The sequence below is a fragment of the Ambystoma mexicanum genome, chromosome 8 (genome assembly GCF_040938575.1).
Source record: "Ambystoma mexicanum isolate Mex_15411 chromosome 8, UKY_AmexF1_1, whole genome shotgun sequence".
In the NCBI taxonomy this organism is placed as follows: domain Eukaryota; kingdom Metazoa; phylum Chordata; class Amphibia; order Caudata; family Ambystomatidae; genus Ambystoma; species Ambystoma mexicanum.
Window position 1 is genome coordinate 836,093,555 of NC_090929.1, and position 21,606 is coordinate 836,115,160.

Genomic DNA, 21,606 nt, shown 5'->3' on the forward strand with positions numbered 1-21,606 from the left:
CAACACAACACTAGTCAGTGGCCACATCCTTTGGCTGTGCCAACTATATATTGTAACATATTAATGGGCGCTAGCTATGTCCTTTAGGCATGGCAACTGACTACAGCTTTCAACGTTGGCCACTGTATATTTTAAAACGGTGATGGCCCACTAGGCGTGGCTTTTAACCATGGACATTGGTATTTGTAAATACTAACCAACCACTACCTATGGCCATTGATGTTGGCCAGTGACCCCAGCCTTTGTTATGACCAAGTACAGGGCCTAAGCTGCTATTAAGGTAATCAAACCTTTAATGAGCTAACGTATTCCATTAATGATGTAATCGGTTATATTCAACGTAATTAGATCAAGGAACTGGTGGTCAAAGAGTCACTTAGAGACCACAGTGCTAGCAATTTAAAATAGGGCATCACACAGGCTGCGGGCGACTGATGACCCTGGGCACTAGGCCTAAGTGCTGCAATTAGGTAGAGAAATTAATTCAAACACAGTCACACTGTGCAAAATTGTGACATATCTACTGGTGCTTGAGAGGCCTCTCAAGAACCAGTAGATTTGGCACAATTGGCGCAGTGTGACTGTGTTTGCATTAATTTCAATGTAATTAGTGTTGTCACTGATGTCATCAGTGTTCTCAAACAACATGTAATTAGTGTTGTCATCTGTGGTCATAGGGTGCACAACAGGGGGGCGCGAAGTTAAAGTGCCTTTAGCTGAATTTCAGAGGTTTTGTAGTGTTAAGTTTTCACCTTAACATCTCTGCAACTAAAGCGTTTTCCTTGAATACATACATATGTATGGGTCGGACAGTACTGTAAGGCGGCCTCTTCATGCAGACCTGGAAATAAGATTAATAATAACCCTGGAAGAGGGATTGTGGATTCGCGTGAGCAAGCTGCCTTCATGCAGAGTGTGGGCGTTTTTCTTTAGGGAAAGGCCTGGAGGGGTCCCGCAGCCCGTGGTGCGCCGATGCAACATGCGCGTGGCCCTCTTTGGAGCCTCGAATTCCCAGGCTCCGTGTGTGCGCAGGTGCTTCTCTGTTACAAACCCACACCAGGATCTGTCAACAAAAGCGTCTGATTTGCCTTGGAATAAACGTCGTCATTATTTGGAGTAGCTCCCACAATGATAGGAGGTGCAGGTCAATGAGTCAGCAAACTGCTTCCTGTTTCTAGGAATGCAGAATTCCGATGGACACCACTCGAGAGTGCATCTCACCGTCCAGCTACTGTAGCACAAAGACAACTGCTTGCTCTCTCTTTCTTGCAAAATGATGCTGAAACGGGGAGGGTGGCAGAACTGCGGGCTGGGCGTTGAAGGCAAAGTAACTAGGAGGCACAGGATCGATTATAGCAACGAATGCCTCTTTGTAGACTTGCACACCTTATCGGGTATATTTTTATCAGTATATCTGTTTACTTTCGGGCATACTGTTTGTTGCCCACTAAAAATTCTTGCCAAATAATACCAACCAAATAACTTCTTTCGGACATGGATAGTGTCGTTTCTGAGCCGCTGGTGGTGGAGCCAAGACTTGGGTAGAGGGGCACCCCTCCCACCCCAGCTTCCACCTGGTTCCGAGTGTGCTCCCCATTCTCCTGCAGGCGCCCTGTTAGCCGCTTCCCGGGGCACCAAAAGCTGCCTCCACTACTAAGAGCTGCTGCGCACCAAAAAGCAGTGGTTCTCACTATTCGCACCCTGGGGGTTTTGTCTGGGGTCTAATAGTCTTTCTTTAAGGAAAGGTGTAGCTGGGAGAAAGGCTAGAGTTCAAATGCCCTTCAAAACTCCCTGTAGTAGCTTTATGGCGTGGCCAAGGCCCGGCCGGAGTGGTGCAAGAGGCAGGGGTGGAGACAGAGCTGTGAGGTAAGTGGGGGCTGGGCTGGGCCACAGAATGCGCAGAATGGTTGTTGGGTCTTGAAAGGGGTGGAAGAATGAGGCAAAAAATAAATAAAGGGCAAACGCGGCGGTAGAGGCGCAGGTGGCTGAAAGAGAAAGCGGGCAGTTGTTACCAGATCCCCCACCCCCCCGCCATTCCTGGCCACATGATTGTCCAGTGGCTCTACCCTGGGTATTAATTATAGAAGATCACACGGATTTGTGCTCCCACACCACGTGTGAGTAGGGAAATGGCTGCCCGTATGGAAACTGATGCCTTGGGTGCCTATCAGGATCTCAGCGAAAATTCCAGTTGGCCAAATACCAATGGTTCTACTGGATCCATATGTTAACATGATGCTTTGTGGGTTTGAACTGTACATCTGCAAAAACAATTCGAGTTGATTCGACTTGTAACTTGAATAGTTGATTCTTGTCTGTTGGTTTCAATTGGTATTTTTATTTAATCAGAGGATCTTTTGATTATCTTCACCAACTCAATGGCGTAGTGTTAATTCAGCGCATCCAGATGCAGCAACTACATAAGCTTAAAAACATTTGTAACTGGCAAACTGTGAATTCCACCTGGATTACTAAAGTGTGCTTTCAGTTTGTTTCACGCACACGAGTGAAGTGAGATCACAAGATGCGGTAATCCAATTTAATGCACCCCCCTACCTCTAGGGCACCACCACCTTCTTCACACCATTGCCCTCAAAGCAACAATACCAACTCTGGAGGAAAAATTACAATGCCCATAATCTACAAAATATTCCAAAGGTGGTGTTGTGAACGTAGCCTGATTGTTTGCTGTGACGCGATCAGGGACTTGTATTCTCTTTGGTAGATTCGGGTGTGGCAATGGCAACCCTACTAGTGGTAGTTGAAACTTCATTTTGGCGTGAGCACAAATTTTGTAATTTAATGGCGGCGACCTGGTCAGTGCCAGTAAAATAAGGATGCATGCAAGTGCTCCTGGATTGCAAGCAAGGAGATGGGGAACGGGGTGTAATGACTGCTTCCACCTAACTAGCCGCTCCATGTATGTAATCGACAAGCATCTCAGCCCACATTGAATATCCGTGCAGTCGCACTTGCTTGAATCCACATAGAATTCCGTCTGGTTTTTGCATTTATACTAACGAGGTAGAATCCATAGGGATTCATCTGATGGCCGCCCACCATATCTGTCCACAATGCACAGACATGGGAAGCAGCATTTACCATTGTTTTAGGAATGGGATGTACTTTAGGCATGTAAATCGGTGACGATCAAGATTTGCATACACTCCAAAACAACCAAAATTGCACAGAACTAACTGCTCACACGCAAATGTAAGCATAAGCGGTCCTTTCTGGGCAATTTACATTGTTTTTAAATCACCCCCCTTAATGTGCCCTTTGGATTGGTTTACTTTGTGTGTTTGTGTGTGTGTACGTTTGCACCACCGTCTAGTGATGAACTGGGTGGCCGGGCCAGGACTCTAGCTCTCGGACCCTCCACCTGCTCCATTTGCTCCACTACCCCCCTTTCCTGCAACACTGGGCCTCATTACAAGTTTGCCGCTCGGGGAACTACGGTACCAGTGAGCTTGCTGTTACCGTAGTTACCAGACCGGCAAACTAGGGTAGAGTGACACCCGCGAGCACAGCATGTCGGATGTACCGGCACCATTCTCAATGTTGCCGGTGCATCCGACCTCCCCATTCTCATTGAGCCCTATGGGGCTCAAATGGGAATAGGGAGCATTCCATTCTGGCGCCCCATTCTGGGTCCAGCAGGGCCTTAATGACCAGGTATTTGCCCATTCGCGGGTGGCCGGAAAAATAGCAAATTTGGCAGCAGCCTGCCGGTTTTACTGCCAAGGATACCGCCAAACTTGTAATAAGGCCTGTGTCTATTTTTGCCTCCACTAACCCCGATGAAATTCTTGACCTTTTCTTCAGGGCTAAAAGTGCCCCCATCGACCCTCTATCCCACTAAAGAGTGGCACTCATAGTTCCCAGCGTCGCTCCATATATATTTATATCGCGCTCGTACACAAGTGTTTCAGAGCGCGACCAGGATTAAAGGGAGGGGAGCAAGGGAGAACAAAAAGGAAAACGGCGATCTTACTAGGCCCAGTGACATTTAAGAAAGCGCAAGTGCAAGCGAAAGTGGAAGAACCAGTGTTAAAAGACATCGGCCTCGAAGATGGTTCCCTTCACCAGCACTGCCATAACTATCCCTGTTTATCTAAGGGCCTGTCCTGATCATAATCCTATGATATATCACCAGGCCCTGCTGATGATGTGTGGGGGCCCATTTCAATATGATGGTTTGGGGAACCCCGTTGCTTAGAGCGGAAAAACAGCCCGAGACACCCAATGGGTTTATACGTTATAACGGAGACAAATACAGCCAGGAGTTAATAGCCGCTAATTATTGTGCGACTGACACCCAGCAGGGAGTTAAAATGATAATTCTCTACTGAAAAGCTATACATCCTTTGTTGTCAGCAAGTGGCTGATGTGGAAGAACCTGAGTTAAAAAGCAATGAGGTGATAACACGTCTGTACACTCCAAGAGAAGTGACCGCTGGAAGAGCTCCAGCAAGCACAGGCGGAATATATTGCTGTTATAAGACTGCTGACTGGCAACATGGGCAGTTGCTGGGGGCTTCACTGAGCCTCGAGAACCTTTCAACTGAAAAGTAGAAAGGCCCTGACGCCGTCCTTGTATTTCAAGATTCTTCAAGTTCCTATTCCGATTTTACACCCCAAATTGCAGTAAAACTGCATAGAAACAAAATGAGCTAAACATACATGAACGTTTTTTCCCAAAACACACGTATGTCACTGCTAATTAGACCAGTAAGGATTGTTCAACGCGCGCGTAAATACTCCTTGCTGCGTTCCTCTATACTACTATCTATGCCTGTGAGCCTGTATTTTCTATCCAATTCATGAAGCCAAAACTGTTAGCCTTTCAATGCTTTTTCTTAATGCCTTCATGAAATGAGTGTAACAAACGTGTGTATTCTGCTGCGGGACTCTGTGATTAGAGGTGAACCTTCCAAAGTCACATGTGTTTACGTTCTAGAACTCTTTCCTGCTCTTTGTCCTCGGTGTCTATGGCAGGAAATGACGCAAAGAAAAGGAAACGCTGTTTCCAGGATGGCTTGTTACTTCTGGAAAATAAGTCAGAGGCTAATACTGTAGCAGGAACAGGAAAAACTACAGTATGGAAACTACCCACTGCCTTCCCGCCCCTCAGCACAACAGGAGACGGTGTTAACTCAGCATCACATCCTTCTCCTTTTCGCACCCTAACACGCTTGAAACAACTAGTGAAAAGGCTTCAGGGCGTTGTTTTTCCATGTGGAAAAATCACAAAATGTGTGAGGTGCATTAGGGACTCCTAGGTCATTTTTTTGAGGAAAATTCTCTGTGGCCCTTTTATCTGATGCTGTATAGCTTCTCTATTTAGTGGGTACAATGTCCTTTCATCGACACTCTTTTTTTTCGATGGGCTTTTTTACAAATTTTTTTTAACGAAAACACTAATTGAACAATATAGGTGTGGGGTTTATATATAAGGGGGCGGGTGGAAGGGGGGTCGGGAATAGCGAAAAAAACAATAGGGGATGGGAGTTTGGGGGGACTCCGAAACTTAAAAATAAACAATTTGGAGGACTTTTTTCGTTAAAAATATTTGTGAAAAAAACCATTGAACTAACGACTGTCAATGAAATGGCATAGAACCATTTAGTGCGAGTTGTGAGTATTCTTTGTATGTTGATTGGATTTAGGGTTGTGGGAGGTCAGTTACTGTTGAGGATGTGTACTGAGGTCAGAGGGTTCGATGCCATGTTGTGGTTATGATAAAACTCGACGGGTGAGAGAGAGAACACCTACACCCCACCTCCCTCCGCTTTGAGGGCTATAATGTGTTAGGCTGTGGAGGAAGCTGTATATATACATTTTTGGGCCGCTCACTTTATTGCAAACCTAGTTGGGTTCAATTTCTTTTCTGTCATAGTTCTCAATACAGAAAACGTTATTTTCAGAGGAGCAACACTTAAAAAAAGAAAATGGACTGAATACTTGTGGGTGCTGCCTCTTTATCTGGTGGGCCATCACGTGTGGTCTGCGTGCACCACTAATGCCCAGGATTAGAGCCAACCACTCATATTAATAGCACATCATGAGACTTTCCCAGTGAGATGCGCCTACGCCGAAGTGTTGCTAGGTCTGGAAAAGATCTGGGCCTACGCCACTGTTGGTACTCAGAGCTTGCTAGCCTTTATTTAACCCCTGAGCTTCTCTCAGGGGCTACAACCAAAAGGCCTGTGGTTATAGCCCCTCCAGCCCCCTTTCAGCGACGCCTCTGCACCTAAGACTGCTAACACCCCATCAGCCATGGGCTTCAAAGGCATCCTTTGATCTTGAAGGGAGTCCTATTGGTTGACGTGGTTGTTGCCCCTGTTGTCTGTTTGATCCCTGCCTGTCTGTGTGAGTTAACTGGCCACAAGTGTCCATCTTTGGTGGAAAAGTCAAACCCCATGTCTGTTTGAAAGTTATTTGTAACATTTTTGAGGCGGGTGCTCCTTTCTGCTGGCACCCTTATGAAGCTCTTTGATGCATGCGAGTGATCTGTGTGAGTGTGTACATCGCACCACAGGGTTTGATTTATTTAGCTGCTGCTTGTATCCAAGGAGCGTCTGGCTTGCATGAAACCAACAGCTGCCAGGAGCTGCTTTTGGCTCCCTAGGTCAACTGATGCCGAACAAATACACCTAAGTGAATTTAACTCTGTGTTTTTCTGACAATCTATAAATAAACATTAGGACACATCTATATATCATTTAAAGCATAAAGGATCATACATAATGCACCAGCAACCAGATGAGAAGATGCAAAACTAGATTTTGTGAAACGCTATGTACTAACTCCACGTTCCCCAGTAGTAGCCCCTGGTCACTAGTTATTGCTGGATACACAGGAGCTGCTTATATCTCCAGTTTATCCCGTCTTAATTTCAATCCCTGCACCATATCCCGATTTTCTTCTGGCATTTAAACTAGATCACCTGCGACATCACCACAAAAGCAAATGTCATACGAAAAAAGAGGACTGGCGAAGAGGGGTCTGTTGGGTATCGAAAGTGTGGATCAACGTTTCGGCCATTTTGGAAGAGAAAACTTTCCAGGCCTTGGTTAGGAGCCACCAATTTCATATTGGAGTGAAGTGTTGCTGCCGTTGTCTGGTGGATTTCTTTGGATCTTTGATTTTTTTGAACGCATTACCATTGATCAACATATTAAGGCACATCTACCAGAATTTTTCTGGAAACATTACAATATATTGTATATTTTAATATTTCCTTATCGATGCAGTCAGATTGTCTCCTCAATCCTAAATTTAAGAGAGGACCTGAAAACGTTACTCTTCGAAGAACATCTTCCCAATGGCTGATCGCTCCATCTGACCCTGCGTCTCCTCCTCTGAAACCACGCCTCCCGCTATCCTCCTTCCCCCCCAGATACTTCTGCTACGCTTACACCCGTCCTGTAACTTCCTGGGTGCGTCCCCTATGTCCAGCGTTCCACTGCTTGACAGCTAGGGTTGCGCCTTATAATTCCCAGACACACAATAGTCTCTCCAGGAATGGAAGCATGGAATGGAATAGAAACATGCCTACAGGCAAGCCCGGCTGAGAATGTGCAGGAGCCCCTTTCAACCTGATGGTTGGAGGCCCCACCATTGCTTAGAGAGGAAAACAGTCTGAGGCACCCACGTGGAGGAGGGCGGGATACATTATAATGGAGATGAAGATAAGGTTAATTGCCGCCCATTATCACAAGATAGTGAACCAACGGGGAGCTGAAACACTGAATGCCCGCTTTATAGTAATGATTCCTTCTTTGTAAGCAAGTGGCTGATGTGGAGGAACCGGTGTTGACAGGCAACAAGGTGGTAACACTTCTGCTTTCCCCAATGGAAATGACGGCCGGACGTTCTCCAGCAGAGACAGTTTGTGAGGTGAGTGCTGCAAAGTGCACACTGTAATCCCCAGAAACATAAGTAATATATAAAGGAATATATTGCTGTGTTATAACACTACTAAATGGCAAAATGTGGCAGTTGCTGGTGGCCCCCCTGAGGATCGAGGCCCTGAGGCCGTCCATGCCTACAGGAGTACTAATCCATGAGTTAGAAACACAGCACACCCGAAAGCAGGAAGAGCATTGCAAAATATAGCAGGTTGAGTTGGCCCTGCCGGGATTCGAACCTGCGACCTGCGACCTGCGACGCTCAGATAGCAGCAGCGAGTACTCAACCTGCTGAGCTATCTTACCAGCTGATTAGCATCCACAAATACAAATGGGGCCTACCCTTGCGTGCATTCGTGAATATACAGCGCCCATTTGCTAATTTGTCCTACAAGCGCAGTCTTTCACTACACACAACCTATCAGACTATTCTGTTGGACTTTAGTTGGGTGGTTACTGGGCAGATGAATTTTAACAGGGCTGGTAGAAACATTGAAAAATATATCTTCAATATCGTTCATTCTACGCAGCTCTACTAGTTCCCCTGTTCCTTTGTCCTGATATTTGCTCTGTATTGACTGGGCACAGGGGTGCAGCTATACTAACATTTCGGGGGTGGCGGGCTAACTCTTCAAATGTTGGGAAGTGGGGCTAACTTCAGGGACTTTGGTGGAGGGGCAAGTACTTGTGTGGGACCATCTAACCTATTTACACATTCTAAGGAGACTATTCTGGTGCTGCTTCAATGTTACAAGCATTTAACTCCCTCCCGCAGTCTCAAACTGCACAGCCAAGGGCTGCTGTGGGAATGAGGGGTCTCCTGTCCCTCTTACCCTTCCAATCATTCCCCTGATGTGCAAGTTCTAACGTCCCATTACGATTTCAATGGCCTAAAAATGTATGCACTCTGAATGCAGTGGCTCGCAATGAAATGTTTTACATTAGTAATTGCCGGGGCACCGTTTATTGTCTGTGTCTTGTCCTGGCTCCGTAGGTCAGCCAGGTCAAGTCAACATGACCCAACATTTCGGGTGGCATGGGGGGAAGAAGGGCTGAAGCCCAATGGTTGTTGCGCCACCGGCCGGGTAGCAGGATCACGATTTATTTACTTTTCTTTTCCTGTCCCCCGGCCCTTTTTTGCAGCACCTTTTGTCTTCGAGGCTCTGCTGCAATTAATGAATGGAACCCAGGGACTGACCCCCGATCCGACATTGACGTCTGAGGTCCCTGGAAATCTGCCTCCGCTGCCTCTCTGCACGCCCTCGTCTTCGGCCGCCTCCTCCCTGAAACGCAGCTGTTCCCTTCTGTGTCAGATTTTAATTTTGTATTTTGCCTTCAGTAATTCCAGGTCGTTGGCATAATTATCGTCTCAGTAACTAGAGACAGAGATCGAGAGGCAGGGGGCTCCGGAAAGCCGGCATTAGCCCACCCCTGCAGACGCTGATTCATGAGGGAAACAATATGGTATGGCAGGGACCAGGGGAGTTGCTAGCTCTGGAAAAGACCCGGGGCTAAACTGATGTCGGAACTGCCGGGACTGGGGGCTAGCTAGCCTTTTGGCTGTGACTCCTGAGATTCTATCCGAGGCTACAACCAAAAGATCAGGGGATATAGCCCCCTTAGCCCCCCCTAGCAACGCCCCTGGCAGGGACCATGAAACTGATGTCTATTGCGCTTCTGCAACGAGGCACGGGCAGTGGGCACAGCGGAGCAGTGTTGCCAACTCCTCAGTGAAGAAAGTAGCTATTGGCTCCCCTAGAAGTCGCCAGAAGTAGCTAGATGACGTCACTGCCTAATTTGCATAATTACCTCCTCTTTCCCCCTGCGATTTATGGCTTTTACTGTGGCCCTCTCCCCTTTTAACACCTCCCTTTTAAGTTATCAGTGTGTTTTACTGTGGCCCCCTCCCCTTTTAACACCTCCCTTTTAAGTTATTAGTGTGTTTTTAAATTACTCCCGTTAGAAAACGGGCGAATGACCACACTTTTTTCAATTGGTTTGGAAACTTGCAAAAATGAGCAAGTCTCCAAACCATTTGAAAAAAGTAGCTAGATTTCTCGCTAGCCGCTTTTTTATGAAAAAGTCGCTAGGGGGGCGTACTTTCTCGCTAAATATAGCGAGAAAGTCGCTAGGTTGGCAACACTGCAGCAGAGCCGGAAGCACCGTACATTCAATTTACATTCAGGGCAGTCCACGGATCCCCGCTGTGAACTGATAACATCTGTGTGCACTGCTGTTCCCAGGCATGATAGTCCCCCGAACCCCTTCATTCGAGGGGCAAGTAGGGTAGGTCAGAGTGACGTGGGCAGGACCGAGGGGCAGTGGTAGATCTATTCAAGGCACAAACTCAAGTACAGCTGTGGGGCAGCTTCAGGAGTGACAGAGTACTAGTGATTTGCATAAAAGCAAAGAGCGTTTTGGGAAGTTAAGAATGACCACAGAATGTTTTATTTGAAATATGGCTTTGATAGTAATTCAAGCACGAAAGAAACCCTTCTGTGCAAGTAATGCACACTGAACTCTCTGCTCATTTAATTTGGCACAACACTAACCCTAACAGAAAAATGACTGTAAGCCCGAGACATGTTTACTCATTGGACAGTAAGCCCGAGACATGTTTACTCATTGGACAGTGCCTGTCTACGGATTTGGTGAGATGGCCGATGTGGATGATGGGGTCTCCAAAGGTGTGTTTAGAGTTGGCGAGTGTGGTGTCGAAGAAGCGGGTTGAGATCAAGGCTTTGGGTCAGGCGTATGTGGCAGGGAAGGAAGGATGCAAGGTGTTCACGGATGGTTCGAAAGATCCTGTGTCTGGGAGAGTGGGTATGGCGTATTATTTGGAAAGCACTGGGGAGTATAAAGTGGGGCGTCTGATGAATGATGTGTCTATTTGTACGGCTGAGTTGGTGGCGATTGCATTGGCGATTGACAGGGTGTGCGAGTTGGGGTATGAGAAGGTGGTGGTGTTCTCGGATTCATTAAGTTGGTTTCAGGCGATTGTGGCAGGAAGGATGTGATTTTGGACATCAGGAGGAAGATTGATCGGTGTGTGCGTGGGGGAATGGATTTGGAGTTGGCATGTGTCCCCAGTCATAGTGCCATTTTGGGTCTGAGTTGGTGGATCTGGCGGCGGGTGAAGGTATGAGGAGGGGAACGGTTGATGTGAGGTTGCCTTTAAGTGTGGATGAGGTGATTGCTGTGCTGGTGAGACGGGTCCTGGATGAGTGGCAGGAGAGGTGGGTGAGTGGGGTGAAGGGCAGGTGGATGTTTGGTGTCCGTGGGAAAGTGTCGGTGAAGGTGGACGCGGGAAGACTGGAATGGAGGAGGGGGGAGAAGGTGATGCTGTATCGGTTGAGGATAGGGCATGTGGGGCTCAATGACTGTCTGCATCGAGTGGGGAAGCGTGAGTCAAGGGACTGTGCAGTGTGTGGGGTGCCTGAGACTGTCGGACATTTTTTGCTTAGGTGTGAGAGACATGTTGTGGAGAGAGAATTGATGAGGGTTCGGTTGTCTGCGCTGGGTGTGGCTGAGATGAGTGGGAAGGCTTTGCTGGGAGGTGACGGGGTGAGAGGCAGGAGGAGGAGCAGTGTGTTGTTGGATTTTGTGAGACAGACGGGGCGGTGGGAGGAGTTGTGAGTTTATGTGGGCTATGTGTTGATTGGTGGGTTGGTGCACATCATCCTACTGGATGGGGAAGCGCCTCCGTGTGTCCGCCCACGCATTCGGTAATTAAGAAGAAGAAGCAGTGCCTGTCTATGAATTTGAGGCTGATCAAGTTTATTATAGGGTATTTGTAAAGCTGGTTCATCAGGAAGGCACAGCGACGGACCTGCTACTCTTCGCTTAAGCTTTAACATAGCTGATATGGATCCCCCGAAAGATGTGCTACCTCCAAAACAGCAGACAATGATCTACATCTGTGGTGAGTGTCACAAAGTAAACAAAATTAAAGCGAGAGACCCTATCCGATGCAGAGAATGTGGTTACGAAATGATGTATAAAAAAGAACAAAGAGGTTGCTGATTTTTGATGCACAATGAAGACCAAGCATCATTTGCAATCTTTTTCTCTTTAAATAGTTATAACATGTTTGTTTTGGTTATGGGTGCCCTTTTTTCCTTTCTAAAGATGTAAATTAAACGTTTTTAAAAAGAAAAAAAATTGTAATGTTGAACAAAGAGTACTTCTTTTTCACAGAATTACAGTTAGACGAACCTGCCCTTGCGTCTCAAAGCAGCACAACGGCAGAGTAAGACCAACTAGTACCATGAACAGGTATGGCGTATGCACCACGCCTGTTCCTTATGGTTTGTACCAGAATAAGATAAACCAGAGAATAGTCATAATTGGCTTTTTTTTTATTGTACAGATCCTTGAATTCCAAATTGGATTTTTCAAAATTTCATTGGAGGAATGGAACAGTTGTAAGGGGAGATGAAGAGACCATAAAAAAAATGACTTCGTAAATGAATCGCTCAGTCCCTCTTGCTTACAGGAATGTCTGAGGCACTGTTTATGGGTGGCAGAGGGAGCCCTGGCTGGGGAACAGTTCTTGGAAGCTGATTGGCCGAGCCCGAGAGGTTTGGGCCTGAACTACATATAGAGCAGTGCTCCTACAAAACAAGCTCTGCCAACCGTAAAGGTGAAACTGGCATAGCCCGACAGGTATATCTCATTCACCTCTTTGGGCCACGTGGGCTTATGGTCATGGTTATATTTATGCCTCTACAAGTGTCCGAAAACATTGGCAAGTCCACGCACATATACTTTCTATACCAATCCTTTTTTTTCTCATGCAGTTGGCTAACTCCAGCTTTTTGGGCCAAAGTAAATAATGGAGTAAATGTCCCCTTTTTAAATTCGTTTTCTGTTACATTACATTTTGTGAGTGTTCGTCATATTTTTCCCACCCATAACATAATCAAAGTGAAGCCGTTCCCGAAAAAATATTCAAGGCTTTTCCGTTTGATAATGTATGATATTTTACTTTTGTGTAAAGGTAACTACAGTTGTGGATGAGACAATATACATCCATCACTGATGTAAGAGAGCCGGCAGGGTGGGCAGGCTTTCCATTGTCCTCTCACACGTCTCGATGGGGCCTTGGACCTCCGTCTTATGCTCCAATGGACCTCCTCACTGGCTCTTCTGGCCACCGGCCCCTCATTAGGGTCTTGGTTCATCTGGTCTTTGCTCCTGCAGTGTCTTTCTCCGAGGCCACCACGTAAGGGCTAAGAGAGGTAGGTTGAGGAGGTGCACTCAATTTCCTTAAGATAATTACAGTACGAATAGATTCAGTAAGTTATGTGCTCCTTATTGAATCTGTGCTACCAGATCAGATAATAGCGTAATAAGGAGGTCCCTCGAAAAACAATGAGGGGCAAGCAAGGGCACACTTTTTCCAATACAATTGTTAGATATCAATATTCTTAGACCATACGTTGTGGTTTTTCATAAAAAAATTATGTTTTTCAAACAATAGATATACAACTGAATATATCATTCAAATTTTCAATATTAGGGATGGTCATGTCAAGTAATTGTTAAGCATTACAGTACTTCACATTTCGAAGTTTCAGCTTTCAGAATGTGGATAGTATCATACTTTTTCAATCAATCAAACAATTTCTCAAAGTGTACATTTCATTAAAGCAACTTTGTCAACATTACATTCAGGTATACAACATAACAAAAATCACCAGTATTTAGTTTATCCAGACATCTTGATAGGAATGAGTTACAGATGCTCAAATTGCGCTGAGAATTCAATGTAACGGTACTCGATTTAGCGACCTCGTATGGATGAAGGGCTGAGTCTGCTTTGCTGGAAATTCAAACCTGGACGTGCAAGCACGCTCTATTCCAGAGCCTAGCCATTAACTTGAACTATCCACCATGCGCGGAAGGTCAAGCCTTTTTTTGACGGGCGATCCTGTTTCACTTCGAGTTTCATTCACTATCAAGTCCTTTTTGTGCATGCTTCGTGTCTCTTAGCAACCAGCACAGCCAACCAACCATATAACCAGAGACTACAGCTAATCATCAACCCGTGGCTCTTTGCTTTACATGTTGACCTTGCTGATGACTTTTGCAGCCCCACTCTGGTAAGCACTGCAGCAGGAGGTACAGGCGGATATTTGCGACAGGCCGTCAAGGAAGTTGCGGCGTCTCATTTCCTGACTTGGGCTCACATTACTTTCACGCGATGAGACCTGTGATACCAGCCGGCCCCCAAGTTTCTGAAATGTGTGCACCTGTTTGCTCTTCCTGAGACTGATTTCAGTTGTTGCGTTTGGAGTGCCTGGTAATCGAGAACTTCACATATTGTAGAGTTCAAAATGCCATCTGAATAGGACATTAAATGACTGTTTATAGTACGGGCACATTCGGCAGATGTTCGATTTGACCAGGGATGCAAACTATTGATATTTAGACAGAACCCCCACAAAACATGGCTTAGATGTCAGGACATTGTAATGGTGATGTTGCAGGCAAAAAAGAAGAAAACAAGTGACACAAGTGCATCATTGAATTTCAACTAATTTCTTTATTTTAATAATGGTCGTTTTTATTTGAGCATATTTGTCATTCTAGTTTTTTCACTTCACTGTGGAAGAAATAGTAGGGAGCAAATATCGCTTCCTAGTGACACAATAACTGTCCATCATGTACACTTTGCTACCATCCTCCAGATGTTGACCAGGTTATTTTCTTCCTTGATGGAAAATTGAGAGCATAACTGTTACCTTGGAATGTGGCTGAATGTTTCATCAGTCACAAAAGAAAGCATATTGGCTTGTTATGTCTTTTAAAACATTTTTTAGCCAATTTGACAAAATCATAGAAAATTAAGAAAAACGCCACTTCAGTTGATTTGCAAATCCTGAATTGCAAGGCAAAAATGCATTTGAAGTTCTCGAACAGTGTCTGAAATGTTCGTTTTAATCTTTAAAACGCTGTAATCATTATGGAGTCGTTCATTTTGCAAATATACATTACATTTAACAAGCACGGACATGGAAGAAAGACTGAATCCTTTGAATATTAATTTCAGTATTCCGATCTAATAAGGAGAGTTATACACTATGGTCGATTTAGGCAGTCTACTTAAATATCCTTTACATCTCAATATATCTTACGTCGTCAATACATTTGTGTGTTATTATGATCAATATACCTATTGGAAGGACACCCCCACACACATGGAGATGCAGCAGAAGCTTTAGGAGCTATGTAGCCTCATCTATTATGTGCAAAGGAGACATAATAAATCTATACATGGCACCTGCATGGCAATGTCCTTGAATTGTCCTTTGTTTTCATTGATTATATCTGTTGTCTCAGTAAGGAATAAAGACTTTGCAAGCTGTAGCATGTTCTCTTTAAGAAAGTGCTAATCCATGTGATTCTGGGTCTTCATTCAAGCGATTTCTGTCTTTTGAGTTCTTTAGCCTTTTTTGGTCCTGTTTATGTAAAAAAAATACCTCTAGATTTCTGCCCCTGAAGGGCAAAGCATCTTTTAAAATTACTGTCCAGTTAAGGTCATCTGCACCATGGTTCGCTTCGGGTAAATTGGATATCAATGGAGCAGGAGCATTTCTGTTCCGTAAGGAAGTTCTGTGTTGTAAAATGTGTGAGTGGGTGGTTATACATCTAAGTTAACAACTTAACAAAGATTTAAACAACCCCAGAGCAGGGTTGGATATTACAGATTGTGGGTGTGTAATAGGATCATATGTTCAAGCGTATAGAACAACACATCTGGGAGGTCACTTTGGACCACAGCGGAACTTCTTTCAGAATACACCTCATTTCACTCAGGAGAGTTGCATTCTGTAACGGAGGCAGGGTATCACAAGTATGACACCTACACAAAAGTTACAAGTTTTAAAAAACTTTTAGATTCTTGGGATTTGGAAAAACACCCACTTTGCCCTATAGCTATGATGGGAGTAGTCGCTTCCATCAAATAATAAAGAAAACACAGTCCTAGTCAGTCTATGTCAAATCAAAATGGTCTATACTAAAAACAAATAATGCCTGCCCTATCTCCTACACAAAAAGTGTGTAAAGGCTGAGTCAGCTCTCCTTCCCACGTCGGACAGCACGAAGTAAGGCAGTCCCCCGAAAACAGGATGACACACTCTGGCTCAGGTTATAAAAAAAAAGGCAGTTCATAATGTGGGTGGAGGCCCGCTTATTCCAGCTTTGCAAAAGTTCTTTCACAGTTCAACAAAAGTTCACCTAGGTCGCCCTCTGTCGGGCTCGGACCTCTCAAGGCATCAATAGTTCACTTAGGCTTCCCTCAGTCGGGCTCGGACCTTTCAATCAAAAAGTACCTGATTCAGCGTAGATCTCCCTGAGCCGGGCTCGGACCTCACAATCACAGCACTTGCTGGGGTTCCCTTGCCCAAGCTTCACTCACATTCTTTAGGGGTTCCCTTCCCCTAACATATATAATGTTTCTGGTCTCGCTCAGCCATGATTGGACCTTTCACTGATGTCAAAGACTTTCGAATGTGAGAGGCCTTTTCTATAGACCTCCACAGGACTGCTTTGAATTTCAATTCAGCTTTCCCTTGTGTTATTTATTTGATGCAATGTCTCTTTGTATTGGTAGTTCTATACCTCAATCACAAAAGTTCAAAGAAATCTTCCTCTTCAAGCATTCACCCTTTAACTTCCCCTTTCTTCAGGATTAATCTTGACCTTTGCGCATTTCAGAGTTTGTTCACTTTGCCGCTTTATAACAAGACACCAAACATTTTGCAGAGACTTTCGAGTGGGCTATTGCCTTTCGCTGGACCACTCTGCTACTCTATATCACTGGCTTCACAGTTATCAGTAACTTTCAAGTTCATTACAGGTATACTTTCTTTTGCGTCTCATGAGTCCATATGCAAACTTCAATCATGCAATACACTGTTGCGGGCATAGTGTTTATGACAATATACTTACAACTCTTAACACTTAAAAATAAAGTATGTATTTAAAATGAAAACCTAAACAATAACATTGGCACAAAAATCAACAAATGTACTTTCAAAGAGACAACATATGCACCATACTCCTCTTCATTTCTTAAGCACATGCATATTTTTTTTTTTTAAAATAATAGGATTTCTTTAAGAAAAATTGATCAATTTTACTTTTCCTTAGTGTATATTTTGTGGTCCAAGTAACATGATTTTGCAAATGGAGCACCAAATATACTCATGCCAGATATTATTATCTCAGTGGGCTTGTGCCTCAGTACAATGAATGTACTGGGGCATGCCCTCCAAAGTCCTGAAAACCCCACCAGACCTACAGGATGAGTTCCTTAATTTACGTACTCCACATAAGAGAAATGCACTTGCTCAGTGTTGATGGGTGACAACATATTTACCAGTGCTTTCTGCAAAATGGTGCATGTCACCGAAAGCACACTTAATACTTGATGCAATGCTGTCACCCAAAGGCCAGCTACGCACAGTGAAACTTGTATTAGCAATTTACTGCAATGTTTGTTTGCAGTAAATGTCATATAAAAGTTTCAACCATCCGGATACTCACCAGCAAGGCTGAGTACCATGAAAATGATACTCGCCCTTCATAAAACCTGTCCTTGCCAATGTGACTCGGTTATTTGATTTTGCAAGTCCTTTTTCGGCAAATGAATAACATCAGACATTATACACATCTGAGTCCTTAACAGACCTGTGCTAGAGTACATCTATAGTAATTGGGCAAATGTCTTTTGCCAGATACTGTGAACCAGAGTCTGGTGAGGAAATCTGCATGAGTATGTTTGGTGCTGGACAAAGGCCTCATGCCAGATAATGGGCCGGTAACTTACCAGTAATCTTCATTACACAAGTCCCAGTCTTACTCCTCACAGTCCTACATTTGCTTGAGGCATCCACTCATGTAAATAAGGACTGCAAAGGGGACAATGGATGTGGGGTAAAATCCTCATTACTTACCGGTGATCTTCATTACACCAACTTCTAGTCTTCCTTGTCACAGTCAAGGGAGATGGACGTGGGGGTCATTTATACGTGGGTCCTACATGGACACTTCCCTGAGTCCGAGCACATTGAATGTACTGCGTTAAATGCTGGACATTCTAGACTGTAACTCTGAGTAGGTGTTCTCTAAATCACATTGTACCATTTATTACTGCTAATTTGTCCTATTGAAAAGGTTGTGTCATGTACTGCTTTGTGATGTTATGCATTTCAGTGGGATGCATTTGCTTTACTGTGTGTTGGCTCAATGCCGGTGCAATAAACCATGACTGGCCGTCAGATGTCTTGCATCATCACACGCCGTGACCTGTCTATGTTACTGTCTTTCATGGTATGTATATTTTCTGCAACAGCTGGGGCCATCTTACACCAAGGAACAGGCTTGCAGATGAGGAACCGCTTGCCTGCCAAGGCCTGTTTAGACCGGGCTGCCAAGTTTACCCAGATGTTGCCGTTATGGACAGAAACCTGCTATATGATCTTTCACTTCTCTCGCAGAGCAGCATGCGTGTCAAATAGGTTAAGCGGAATTTCCGCGATGGCGTGGTGACGGAGCACTGTGGTCTGCTGACCGCTCATCAGCTATGATAGGAAACATACTTGCTTGAAATAGAAGGGTGCCCCGTCAGCGAACAGAGAGGCTGATGCCCTTCGACTTAGTAAAGTCGCAGGATACTTGGGGCGGCATGATTGGCAGACAACATTGACTGTCAAGTGGCAAAGATTGTGATATATTAGGACACACTTAAAGAAGGGATTCGTCCATCTAGCGTTGTTTGTTTGTTCTCCTCTTTTGTTTTTTCACCATTTACATAACTTAATAGACTCTGGGCCTGATTCAAAGCTGTGGCGCCAGTTCACCTGTGAATGGGTGAACATTAACAGAAGGCTTATGAAATGGCATCTTTAGCCATACAAATGTGTGCATTCGCCACTGTGTGTAGTTGCACAAAAGGGACTCGCTGTGGGCGTGGTCATTGTTTGCTACAGTGAATCTTTGATTAACAGCAGTGGCGTCGCTAGGGGGGGGCTAATGGGGGCCGCCCCCCCCTGAAACCCTGTGCCCCCTCTTGTTCCCCCCTACCCAAGACGAGCAGTGACCATGTTCTCCCCCTACTTTTGTCTGTGCCCCCCTACTTATTTCTTTGGACCCCTCTTTGCCCCTCCTAAATTTGATTCCTGGCAACGCCACTGATTAACAGATCTATGCACTCACAGTGACGTTCAAACATGCCAACACCAAGTTCAGCGTAGCACCCAGGGGGGAATCCTGACACCTATGATTGGGTAGATGGTTTACAGATTAAATGCTCCCCTCTGGCATGAGGCAGTCAGCACTTATAAGTGTGAATGCCGTGGCAGGTAACACAGCCCTTGGTCTGTCTGTGGTTGATAAATTGAGTTTAATCAATTTGGGTAAAGTTAGCTCTTCTAATTACAGCGCTTAGAAGCTGGACGAAATTGGCATGGAGCAGCATGCACTGGCAACAAAGACTATGTTCTCCTTTCATTCACTCTCTGGGGGAGTGAAAGGGCGTCTTGTCCATAATGAATGACAGGGTGCCGACCCTCCAGTGCTGCCACCCATTCTGGATAAGCCGTGGCAGTCCAGTGCTTGCTGCAGTTGAAGGAGCAATCCTCCTGTCAAAGGGGAAACTTGGTTTCTTTTTGACAATTCAGGTTCCCCAGCAAGCCTTCTAGTCCAGAGTTGGGTTGAAGAAAATGCATGATGTATGTATGATGTCACCTGTGTATGTTTGCGTGTGTGAATGATGTCAGGGTAGCTGGGTATGTGTGTTAATCAAGGAGTGCATGGTGTATGGGTGCGCATGTGAATAAGCAAGTGAATGCTGTGTGAATGTGTGTGCATGCTTGTGTTTTGTGCAGGCCCAGGGTGCTTATTTTGGCAGGGCGAAAGGGGCGTGAGTGGATCTTTACAATTGCATGGCACTATTTACTGGTCATGTAAATTAAAGCAAACTTGAAAAGTGCTATTATGTGGCTAGACTGGCATATTTTAGTGCAGCCAGTCTATGTATAATTTCTTACAATGGCATGGCATTTTTTTTACTGACCATTAATTATAAAGAAAACTTGAGAAGTGCCATTACATAGCAAGACTACCATATTTTGGTGCAGCCAGTCTAGATATATTTTGACATTGCATTTTTTACTGGACATAACAGGTAAAGCAAATATGATGAGTGCTATTTCTAGACTGGCCTTCATTGATCCAGCTGGTTTGTGTATATTTTCCTGTTGTGGAAAGGCATTTTTAATGGTAAAGCCAGTAGGAATATACTGGCATATATTGGCCAAGCCAACTTGGACATGTTTTCCTGTAGTGCCATTACTGGCATTATACGCAAAACAAGCATGCGTATGTTCATATATGGAAATACTGGCATATATTGGTGCACCCAGCACTGAAATGTATGGGTGCAGCCAGTGTGAAAATGTTTTTTATACTGGAATATATTGTGGGGAAAGGCATCATGAAAATACATTGGAAAATGTTCCTGTGCACAGTTGGTGACATGCATCTGTTGGATTTTTTGATAGGTTACCCTACATATCCAACTGCAAACTGTCTGGCCTTTTACCCAACTTTTCTCAGAAAGTGTGCTGTGTAATAAACTGTTTTACCCCGTTATTCAAAACATGTTAGGGGAGAGAACCATAACAAATCCTCTTTGGTTGGTTCGGGCTCCCTCGCTATGCTCAGTCGCTCCCACATCTTTGTGGTAAATACTTATACCCATCCATTAAAAGAATTCACCAGCCGCTACTGGAGCAGTGTTTTCATTATTTGTACCTTCTCAAAAGGGGAACATGCAGATCAGAGCTGTCGGAAAATCATTAAGAGTCCATTCAGATCTGACCTGTGAATGTTTGCACCCTCGGACCGGTCAGATGCCTCTTGATCTACCATAGCAATCCATTAGGCTTGTACCTTTCTCTGGCATGTTTATAGTGATGTTAGCTGCACTGGAGTGCTATATTATGTGCCAGTCAGGAGAATTCAATTTTCACTTTCCTAAAGTCCCTTAATGGAGACTTGCCTTCAAACACCCTTACTCTACTTCTTTGTGTGAGGTAGAGGCACATTTTTGCAAACACTCCCTCACATAAACCCACTCAGACTCTCCGTGCCCACACTTAGACCACTCGCATACTTATATGCTCACTTACTCACCTTAGTCACACTCATGAATGAGTGTGTTTGGGTATGTTGGTGTCACATTACTCATTACCCTCACCTATCCAGCACCCTCACATCACTCTTAGCACTTGCCTCACTGCGTGCTCATATCATTAACCCACCCAACCATCTGCTCACCCCCTTAGGGTATTTTTAATGGAACAACAAACCTTTGGGACCGCATACATTTGATCTCCAGCACATCAACACAGTAAAACTCTATTAGTTGTCCACACAACTGTATTGGAAAATGTAATGAAGACTAAGATGTGGCTTTAGTTTTGGAAATGGTGTTTCAAACGAGAATGACGAACAAACTGTTTCCAATGGTTACAGAACTCCAAAGTAACTTCCAGTGCCCCACGTCAATCTTTGGTTTTATAAATAGTAATAATTCGCATTTATATAGTGCTATGAACCCTCACATATCTGAGCGCTGCTTATTATTACCCACGGTGTGTGGTGCTCATTTATGTACCTC

The 21,606-nt window shown here is 44.7% G+C and overlaps 2 protein-coding genes across 4 annotated transcripts in view; both read left to right on the top strand.

Annotated features, from left to right (window-relative positions):
* Positions 1 to 21,606, top strand: part of CHST3 (carbohydrate sulfotransferase 3) — a 309,745-nt gene that overhangs the window by 68,474 nt on the left and 219,665 nt on the right. The window lies entirely within an intron of this gene.
* On the top strand, positions 11,778 to 11,953 carry POLR2K (RNA polymerase II, I and III subunit K). The gene is given in 2 exon segments (XM_069612184.1): positions 11,778 to 11,910; positions 11,913 to 11,953. Coding segments are annotated over 2 exon segments (174 nt in total).